This window comes from Galeopterus variegatus, unplaced genomic scaffold (assembly GCF_000696425.1).
Source record: "Galeopterus variegatus unplaced genomic scaffold, G_variegatus-3.0.2 Scaffold334, whole genome shotgun sequence".
Lineage (NCBI taxonomy): Eukaryota > Metazoa > Chordata > Mammalia > Dermoptera > Cynocephalidae > Galeopterus > Galeopterus variegatus.
This window is the reverse complement of record NW_007726445.1, coordinates 610,646-621,746: the sequence shown is the minus strand read 5'-3', so window position 1 is coordinate 621,746 and position 11,101 is coordinate 610,646. Positions and strand designations below refer to the sequence as shown.

Sequence of the window (11,101 nt, the reverse complement as noted above, 5' to 3'; positions counted from 1 at the left end):
ATCATCACCCTCCAGGGTTTTAATACTATAATCAGTAGTCCCCAGGTGGAATATTTTTAAACCACAGCCTAAGATTTGAGCATGTAGAAGCTTCCTGGATCAGAACAAGCCACCTCTTCGAATAACACTCAGGATTCCATTCATTCAAGAAAACTGTTCACTCAGGACAAAATGAGCTCATCGCAAATGAGACAGGCACCTAATAAATATGTGGGAAAGTGTCCAGCCTCCCTCATTAACCAAATGAACAGGTAAGGATTAACTTGCCCAAGATCAAAGCCTTGTAGGCTGGTCTCCCAGAAAAGGGGTTGCCCTGCAAAGCTACTGGAGACCACTATCAATTCTGGTCAACAGAAGGTTTGGACCCTGGCCACTTTATCATGGTGCTTCCCCAACCACAAATGTTAATGTGGCAAATCCTGCCCGTGCTTGTTGCATCATACACCTAACGTGTCAAGGCTTGAGCCCAGCCCCTGGTCTTGCTAAGGGCAGAACTGCTGGTGTCTCCCACGCCCACCCAAACTGCAAACACTGAGCCAGCAGAAGAGCCTGGAGCCAAGGTTCTGCCACCTTGGCAAACATTGCTATGTCCTGTACACTTAAAGAAATACTGAATAGGAGACAAGTGAGATATAACAGATAGGGATTCGGGGCTCTACAGAAAGGGGGAAAAATTGGGTAGAGGTAACCCCAGGATCCACAGCCTTGGCAAGAGAGATCCAGGAGTGGTAGAACCAAACTCATTTAGAAGAATTTAGAGTAGAGAAAGTTTTCTTATTTGGAGGAAGAGTTCGAGAGGGAGTATCAGGGGAACTTTCTCCACTATGTGCACATTTTAACCTGATGGAGTCCAGTCCCTTCGATGGCAGGGCAGCGCACTCACATGCACACTCAGAAGTACCTGTGGGTCCCGTACTGCCCAGCCCAGCAGATCAGGGTGCAGCTGGCTCGCCGCTCACTGGCTGGCAGTTCCTTCCCTTCAGACCTGGCCTCCGGCCCCTGCCCTCCTTCTGCAGCTGGTCCTCCGCCTCCACTCTCCCTTGCACTAGAGAGCACTCCCCCTCTGTGCGTGGAGCACCCTGGTTCTGGCTTCCCAGAGAGGAAAGAAAATCCTGGGGTCCCCTCAACAAAAGATGGAAGAAAGAGGAGGGCAGAGGTCTGAGGCTCTGAGCAGGCTCCGTGCACAGCATCGAGAGAGACTCAGGTGGGACCAGACTCAGGCTGAGAGCACCTGGGGACCCGCCCTGTGAATAAGCCCAGGCACCTCCTCCCTGGGAAAGAGCACGATTGCCCAACATGCCCTGAGCTCCTTCCTCATCTCCAGCCTTCCACGAGCCCAACCAAGCCGGGGATGCCTGTGGGGCCCAGGTGGTGCCCCTGACATCTGGGAACTTCCTGCTCGTGAAGACAGATCTGCTCCAGGAGTCTGAAGGCTTTGGAATGAGGTCACTCACCGACACCCACCCACCCCTTCCACCAGGGTCACCAGCAGGGACAGGACGGAGGGAAACTCAAAGGCACATTCCCAGGAGGCAGCTCGGAATGTGTCATCAGTAGAACTTGTTCTGACCCTGTTGTCATCATGCCCATTCATCCACCACCCCTACCTCAACATCAAACTGCTTCCCTGAAACAAACCAAGGCTCTCCACCTACTCACCCACTCCTGACAGTGGCCCTTAGTCTTCAGCTCTGGTCTCCCAGAATCACTGTACCTTCTCTAAAGAGGTTTATCCATAAGACTTTCCAGCAATGTCTGCCAAGGGTACCTGAGTTGCACCCCGTAGGAGTGGGAATGCTCAGGCTGGAGGTCCTGAAATGCACTCTGCCCACTTGAGAGGCTGCTTGAATAGCCACTATGTTCTTCTACACACTGATTGGCCCAAATCACACTTCAGGGACAAAAGCTCAGACAATCTGTCTTAGAACTTAGAGCCTCACATGCCGTTGCCATCTGAAGGAGACATGTTTAGTGAGCTGCTCTGTCCTCCATAGGGGCAGGGAGTCTTGGGTGAAGGCCTCAGAGAGAGACATCTAGCAAGGGGATAGGGAAATACAGTTGGTGACAATGAGGGACACCACCTTATGAGTCTTCCTAAACCTTGGCAATATCCTCATGTCTGAAATTTTATTTATGACTCTGGATGTTTGCCACTGTGATTAGCAGTTAAATCCTTAAAATGAGAATGGTTTGTAAGCTCATTTTTGGAATGCTTAGTTAGGGAGAACTGAAGAGACTGTCTCACTCTGAAGTCCAGACTTGAAAGAGAAAAAATCCAATTGACAAAGGGGGTGGCAGCACCAAAAAAGGGAAAGAAAAATAGGTGGAGCCCTGCAGTCCATGACTGAAGATTCAAAGACACCTGGAGATTAACTGTTAGACAATCCGAGGCAAGGCTGCTGCTAGCCCACGTGGTATTTTTATGAAAATTAGAAAAGGTGTTCCTTCCACAGGTAAAAATTACAGTTAATATTTTTTTATTTCTCAATGAAAGCAATTATAATAAACAGTCCCTTTGTATAAATTATGCAAATCAAATTATTAAACATAAAATAGCTCTTTAAATTTTTAATCACAATAATTAGAAACTCAACATCATTGAAGTATAACAATTTGTTACTTAGTTTTCTTACTTTCTGAAGAGAGAGAGATGTTCCTGCTTGAAAAACTGAGCTGCTATCTTGTGAGAGGGCCTATGGAGGGGCTCCATGATGAGGATGTAAGAAAGGCCTCTGGGAGCTGGGAGTGGTTCCAGGCAAGAAAACAGAGACCTCAGTCACACAGCCATGAGGAAATGAATGCTGTCCACAAACTGAAGGAGCTTGGGAGCAGACTCCTCCCCAGTCAAACCTCCAGATGGGAGCACAGACCTGCTGACCTTGTCTGTAGCCCTGTGAGGACTGAGCAGAGGACCACGCAATCCGTGCCCAGACTTCTGACCCATGGAAACTATAAAATAATAAATGGGTGTTGTTTTAAGCCACTAAGTTAGTGGCAATTTGTTATGCAGCAATAGAAAACAAATACAATATTTAAGATAACCAGGTAGGCTCTTGGCCATATAGGAGCATGTCGGCAGCTTGGAATAAAACTTTCCCACTTCTTCATAACCATACAAAGGTACAAGGAGAATTAATTTTTTAAAAACCCTACACAACATTAGAAGACAAAAAAAACCATTTTCAGTTAGAAGGAATGAATAGGTTCTGGAGATCTACTGTACAGCATGGTGACTATAGTTAATGTATACTTGAAAATCACTGAGTGTAGATCTTAAATGTTCTCACCACAAAAAAAAATAAGTATGTGAGGTGATAGATATGTTAATTAGCTTGATTTACCACTTTACAACGTATACATATATCAAAACATCACATCGTACACCAGAAATAAGCACAATTTTTATTTCAAAAAAAATTTACAAACTTCTAATCACATAAAAGTAAGTAGGAGGAGGGGGGAGAACAAACCCACAAAACTCATGCTGGAAGCTATAACAATGGGTGGTGAGGTGGTGCAGTGGCCAGTGCCGTGGGAAAATCTGGAGGTGGGAAAAGAGATGATCAATAGCAGAAGCTGGAAAACAGCAGCAGACACTCATGTAAAGGACCACCCAGAGTGGGAACTGCTGTGGACAGTTCTGAGACTAAACAGGACAGGGCATGAGAGCTGGTGGAGGTAGAAAAGGATCAGAGAATGCAAGGAGAGCAAAGCTAGCACCACAGTATATTCAGTAAACTGCACATTGAGTGACAACAGAAGAAGGAGACCATGAGCTGAGAAACAGGAGAAGCTACGTGAACTCCCTCCTACCTTCAGCCAAAACCGCCACAGGATACTCTTATAGCAGCTAGACCAGGAAAATCCAACTCATTCAAATATGAATAATAAAAATATAAAGCTGTCATCCAAACAAAGTGTCCGTTTAGAAATCAAACATGAAATCATATTTTACTAACAAAAAAGAAAACTCATCAGAATAAAAACGGTTACCACAGGCAGAGGAAGAAAAAGAAACCCCCCCCCCTCAAAAAAACATGTTCAGGGTCTAGAGAAAAGAAATTTTTAAAGTCCAGGGAAACTTAAACAGACAAAAATACAGAGATGAGAAGGATCAGAGAGAGATTGTACATAATATGAGTGTACTTATTATCTTTGAACTCTGCACTCAAAAATGGCTAAGATGGTAAATTTTATGTGTATTTTACCAAAATAAAAAACTGGGGGGATAAAAGGGATTAGAGCAAAAGTGATAGATGTCTGAGACAGGTGAAGGAGCTCCAACATGCATATCATTCACATATCAAAAGAAGAAAACCAAACAACATAAAAGAATAAATATTTTAAACACTAAGTCAAGAAAAATGTTTTGAAATCAAAGAAGATATGACTCTACATATTGAAAGATCACACTTCTTACCTGGGAAAATTGATCTGAAATTGTAAACACTAAGACATATTATGGAAATTAAAATCTAAAGAAAAAAATCTTTTCAGCAATCATGCAAAGAAATCAAAATTTGTAAGAGAAAAATCAGGTTGCTGACAGACTTCTCAACAGCAACATTTCCAACCAGACTAGAGTGAATAATAATCTATAACACTATAAAATTCTCATCAAAGAAAAGAAAGCACAAGCCAAAGATTTTATGTCTAGCCAACCATTTCTTTGAAGTACAGAGGCTACAGAAAAACAGTTTTGAACATATGGGAACTCAGTGAAATTGTTTGCCCACAAGCCCTGCTACCCTTGAAATGTGTCATACATTTGGGAGATAGGGCTTATTGGGAGGCCCATCAGGGGCTCTGCCCTCATAAATAGAGTAATGCCATTATAAAAAGGGCTCACAGGAGTGGGTTCCTCTCTTGCACTCTTGTCCATCTGTTTTCTGCCATGTGAGGATGCACCAGAAAGACCCTCACCAGATGCCAACACCTTAATCTTGGACTTACCAGCCTCCAGATTTGTGAGCCAATAAACTTCTGTTCATTAAAAATTACCAGTCTCGGGCCAGCCCGGTGGCACACTGCTACATTGCGCCGCTTGGGAGTGCGGCGGTGCTCCCGCCGAGGGTTCGGATCCCACATACAGACCGACCGCTCACTGGCTGAGCGAGGCAGTGAGCGAGGTGCGGGCGCAACACCGAGGGTTGCGATCCCGTTGCCGGTCCCGGTCCGGTATAGGCGTGACACTGAGGGTTGTGATCCATTGCCGATCACAAAAAAAGACAAAAAAAGGAAAAAAAAAATTACCAGTCTCAGGTATTCTGTTATAGCAGCACAAAAGGGACTAAGATAAGCTCTTTAATGAGTAATTTACTAGAGAACTCTTTAAACAATCGAGAGGTAATTGGAGAAATTTTGGCAAAAGAATTTTGTGGTAAGCACCGAATGTGTTTAACTATAGAGCTAGAGCTAAAACATTCATGAAGGATACAAAAGTAGATCCAATATTTGGATGAATATTTTTAATAAAATAGTATTGAAACAACTGGGTAGCCATATGGAAAGAGATAAATTTGGGTCCATACTATACACACTACAGCAAAATAAACTCTAATAAATATTTAAAAAGCATAAAAAAATAAATACATTGATGTACTTGAGAAAACATGAGTGAATTTTATTATAATTTGGAAGTAGTAGGCCTTTCTAAACATGGCCCAGAGATTGTAAAAGATAATAAATTGGCTACTTAAAATTTAAAAACTCCTGATTCCAGTCAAGATGGCAGAATAGACGGTCCCCAGGATCACTCTCTCCCACAAATCAACTAATTTACCACTATTAAAAAGCAACAACAGCCAAGCTGGGGCCGCTAGAGCTCAGGGGAAGAGGAAGAGAGACCTATGGAATGCATGAAGGCAGGAGAAGCCACGATGAGGGAAAGTAAAAACCTCTCTGACCATTTTGAGCCCCAGCCACTTCCAGGCTGGAGCTGCTGAGTGCATAGAGCAGGAGCTGGCAAAAGCTGCAGCTGTGCTCTTCAGATGAAGTTGCATGGAGGCAGCAGGGGAGAAGAGGGCCTTGGTGTCCCCCAGGCCAGCAAGACCACTAATAAGGTTCCCATAGACCCACATAGGAACAAGGAGCCACAACAGCTGAGAAAAGGAGCCACTCAGAGGCCAATAAGTCATTGCAAGGGATCCATGTACGGCCCATCCCATGGCAAGTGTTTGCAGCATGGGCAGTGGGAGAGATGGGCCCACCAGGAGAACACTGGGACACAGCAAGGACAGCCGATCTGTCCCCCAATCAGTGTAGGACCACTTAAAAGAGACTGGTCGGGAATATAGAATTGCATGGGGTGCAGTTTGATGAAAAGACTCAGGCCCAGAACAGTGTTTCTACACAACCCAGCTACATTGGATATCACTAAACCCAGAAGTCCTATAAGGTCAACTATTAGAACCTGAGCTGCACAAAAAGTCTTCCCCAGGGAATCAACAGCAAAGCAGCAATTTAGCTCAACTACAGAGCTCTAGTACTGGCCCACACAGGAAGTTCCCCCACTTTAGAAGTCAGGAAAGGACAACAAATTAGTTCCAGTGCAGTTTAAGTGGTGGGAACAGCAAATAATACAACACAGAACTGAAAGAAACAACAGAGTACCCACAACCAGAGACAAAGTTTGATATTAACTAGTAAAGGTCTCATTTCACCAAAGAACACCTCTAACACCTAGAAGGACTGGAAGTCCCCTGGGCTACCAAGCCGGAAAGGGAAGACAACCAGGCACATTGCCAGCACCACGGGGCCTGCCTGGGATCCCAAGGCATGCAGCTGGGACTGGACTCTCCTCCCACAACCAGGCACACTGCCAGTGCCACCAACAACTAGATAAGAAGCATGCCAAAAACATCACCTCCATGTGGGTGGCCCATGACAACCACCAAAATAACCATGGCTGCCTCAAAAGTGGCTAGACACCACAACCACCATGCGGATGGTCTGCCAGCCACTGGAGTGCATTGACACAAGGAGACTCACCAGCAGAGACCAAAGAATAGAAGAGGATGTCTCTCTCTACAAAGCTCATTCCAGAGTGACAGAAGAAGCATCTGCTCTACAATAATATCGGGGGGCCCGAACACACCCCTCAGCATTGGACAGATCATCTAGGCAACAAATCAACAGAGTAACCATTACTCTTTCGGAAGGAAAGAAAAAATCTAGGGTAATTAAAGGGGGAGGGGAAGGAGGGAGGGAGAGGGTGATGGGGAGAGTTTGGACAAGGGGCACAAAGAATAAGTACAATTCGTAACAATATATATGCTAGTAATATTGATTTGATCAACATATGTCAATGTTGAACCCCAAAAATATGTATAATCAAGTATGATTCAATATAACTTTTTTAAAAAACTGTACTCCATAAACATGTGCAATGAGGAAAAAATAAATTAAAAAAAGAAAAAGAGAAATAATGGCTCCACTGAGCTCTGCCTGAGTCAGGGGATCCTTGGAGCATTGTGTTCATTTCTGGTCACAACATTTAAGAAGGAATTTGAAACCTGGAGAGAGCTGGCCATGGTATAATTCCCCAAAGATTTAGAGTCAGATATACCTAGAGGACAGTCCTTTCTTTGTACTGACACTCATAAGTTGTATGACATTAGACACACCTGTTAACCTCTCTGACCCTATTTCCTCGGCTGTCAAGTGGAAATGACAATACCTACTCCACGTAACTGTCATGAAGATACACAAACTTTCATAGACTCTGTGCACAAAGAAAGGACTCGATAAAATTGCTTACTCTCCTCTCATGGGCTATTGGTTCTGCAGACCTGCTCTAATTGGGTCCAATCTCAGATCTGTTTCCTTTTGACTCTTCCATCCTCCCACCTTCAGTCCCTCCCCAGCCTAACACCAACTACCTGTGGGATCTTACGGGAGACAGATCCAGTCAAACCAACAACACTGGGATCTGCTAATGAAACAATATCAGATATGAAGTAGTATGTTCCCCAGACTCTTAGGATTCAACATTCATCCATTTAACTTAGATTTAGTGAGACACTACTATAAATTAGGAGCTAGATAAACAGTGGTGAAAAAGACAGGTGTGTTCTCTGAGTCCGTAGACCTTCACCCTAGTGGGAGATGTGTGTGTGCAATGCTAAGTCATTGATGCCTAGATCCTTTAATCATTAGGGCTTGCAAAGTAGTGATATTCCAACTCTGCCATTACCTTTTCATTTATTTATTAGAGTACTTCTATTAGGGGAAGTCTCTCTACTGTTTGGTTACTCAATTTGGTATTATTCTTTGTACAGGAAGGGCAGAACAGATGCTTTCCTCTTTCCCTTTTTTACAAGTTGTTAAATAAAGTAGTGGATTCAGGTGGTCTCCTAGCATTTTCCAAATGTAATCAATTAGGGGTTTTTGTATCATTATGAGCTTATGGATTTAAACTTAACTAGCTTAGGCCCACTGTAGTTATTGTATGCTCAAATCATCCCATTAGACATAAGGCATTGGAATTCTCCCACTAGGCAGCAAAAATCTAAATCCTTTTGACCCAAATGATGAGAAATATTTGATAGCTTCATTGCTATCTGATATGATAAAATATTTCAACTTAAATTGCATGTTTCCTATCCCAGACCTAGAATCTAGAATCTATCATTTCTCCAACAACCCTTGATTTCTTTTACTGAGAAATGGCATTTTAAGATCACAATCTGTATGTTGAGGATGATTATTGCTACTGGGATGGATCAGGTTTCTAGGCCTTCTCAGTGGGCAGAGGTAAAAACTTTTTAAGCTGAAACAAGTCATGACTTCATAAATGAGCTTGCCCTGATATTTTTCAATACACATTGAAGGCTACAGTATATTACTTAACCTTTTCTGTGTTAATCTGTATCTCCTTTTCCCACACTGAGAATCCTACCTTCAAAAACACTGGGGATGATGGAATTAGAGTATCACATAATTACTCATTTCTTTGGTTCCACATCTCACTCTGAACTTTCTTAGAATAACAATACCAATATTAGCACTAACGATATGATTACTAAAATAGTTCATAATTAACTTGCAAATGCTCTCCTCATTTTCTCCCTGCTCTTTTTTTCTTTCTTCAGCTTTATTGAGGTACAACTGACAAATAAAATTGCATATATTTAAGGCATACAGTGTGATGATTTGATAAAGGTTGCAGACAAGTTTCATCAACGTGCAAGAACTCGTCAAAAGTCAATTTGGTTGCTCTCTACTCTCTGCTTCTGCTGTGTTGCAATGTAAGACCCGTGGGTCATTATTGCCACCACCAGATGGACTTTGGACTTCCCAGCCTCGGAAACTGTTTTGAAAGAATCAAGTATTTGTTTGCCTAGCAATGTCCAAGGCGATGGAATGTTTAGTTATTATTGGAGCTTCTGAAGTTTTGCCTAAATATTGATAAAAACAATTTATATTAACACCCAATATGGCAACTACACTTGCAGCAGCCTGGCCCAATGCGTACAGAGCACAGAGACATCCAGCAGAGGAGGCAGAAGCTCCGTAGAGACCACACACCCTGGGGGGGGGGCCACCACCGTGCGATCAAACAGCAGGTAGGCTTCACCGCTGCCACTTGGCTCCATCCCAAGCCCAGCCCAATGCACACGGAGCAGGGAGACATCCAGCAGGGGAAGGGGAAGCTCCGCAGAGACCAGACACTCTGCGGTGCCTCCGTGCATCCCAGCAGCCCAGCCCAGCGCGCATGGAACAGGGAGAAGTCCAGCACAGGAGGTGGAAGCTCAGCAGAGACCACACACCCTGGGGGGGGGGGGGGGGCCGCCGCCGCGAGATCTAGCAGCAGGTAGGCTTCACCACCACCACCTGGCTCCATCCCAAGCCCGGCCTAGCATGCATGGAGCAGGGAGACATCCAGCAGGGGAAGGGGAAGCTCCACAGAGACCACACACTCTGCGGTGCCTCCGTGCATCCCAGCAGCCCAGCCCAGCGCGCATGGAACAGGGAGAAGTCCAGCACAGGAGGTGGAAGCTCAGCAGAGACCACACACCCTGCAGTACCATCCCGTGACCCAGCAGCCTGGCCGAGTCCAAGCTGACAAGAGAGGTGGCTCCCTGGAGAAGCCCAATACCCGAAGCAACCACACACACAAGGCACTAGTGGCCAACTGAGCAGTCACTGAGGTAGCCATACCAAATTGGCAACCACAGCAACATCTTAGTCAGACAATAGTGTCAAACCTGTGGGGCCAGCCCCATGGCTCGCTCGGGAGAGTGCGGCACTGGGAGCACAGTGGTATTCCCACCGCAGGTTCGGATCCTATATAGGGATGGCCGGTGCGCTCACTGGCTGAGCACGGTGCGTGCGACACCAACCCAAGGGTTGCAATCCCCTTACCAGTCACAAAAATACAAAAAAAAAAAAAAACCTGTGGACTGTGAAACCCCCTGCCACAATGAATAAACATCAAAGAAAAGATACCAGAAATACGAAAAATCAAGAAAGTATATCACCAAAGGGTAATAGCTCTCAAGCTCTAGATACCATAGAACAAGAAGCCCTTGAAATGACTGACAAGGAATTTCGAGTGATAATTCTAAGGAATCTGAATGAGATACAAGAAAACTCAGCTGGACACCATGATGAAATGAGGAAAAGTATACAGGACCTGAAAGAAGAAACGTGCAAGGAAATCAATGCCCTGAAAAAAAATGTAGCAGAACTTGCCGAACTGAAGAATTTATTCAGCAAAATAAAAAACACAACAGAGAGTTTAACCAGCAGGCTTGCAGAAGTTGAAGAGAGAACATCTGAACTTGAAGATGGGCTGTTTGAAATAACACAAGCAGACAAAAAAAAATCAAAGGCATTGAAGAAAATCTGAGAAAGATATCAGACAACCTTAAGCGCTCAAATATCCGAGTCACGGGTATTCCAGAAGGGGAGGAAAAAAGAGATTGCATTGAAAACATATTCAACAAAATAGTGGCAGAAAACTTCCCAGGTGTAGGAAAAATCACAGATCTTCAGATCCAGGAAGCTCAATGATCTCCAAATGTATTCAAACCAAAAAGGTCTTCTCCAAGACATAGTCGAATTGGCAAGACTCAAAGACAAAGAGAGAATCTTAAGA

General features: G+C 44.2%; 1 protein-coding gene across 1 annotated transcript in view; it reads left to right on the top strand.

The window, feature by feature from the left end:
• The first annotated feature begins 9,467 nt into the window (after nt 1-9,467).
• LOC103586383 (T-cell surface glycoprotein CD1a-like) overlaps nt 9,468-11,101 on the top strand; it is a 3,869-nt gene continuing 2,235 nt past the window's right edge. The window contains exon 1 of the mRNA XM_008567644.1: nt 9,468-9,471. Within this exon, the coding sequence (XP_008565866.1) occupies nt 9,468-9,471 (4 nt within the window). The remainder of the gene's footprint in view (nt 9,472-11,101) is intronic.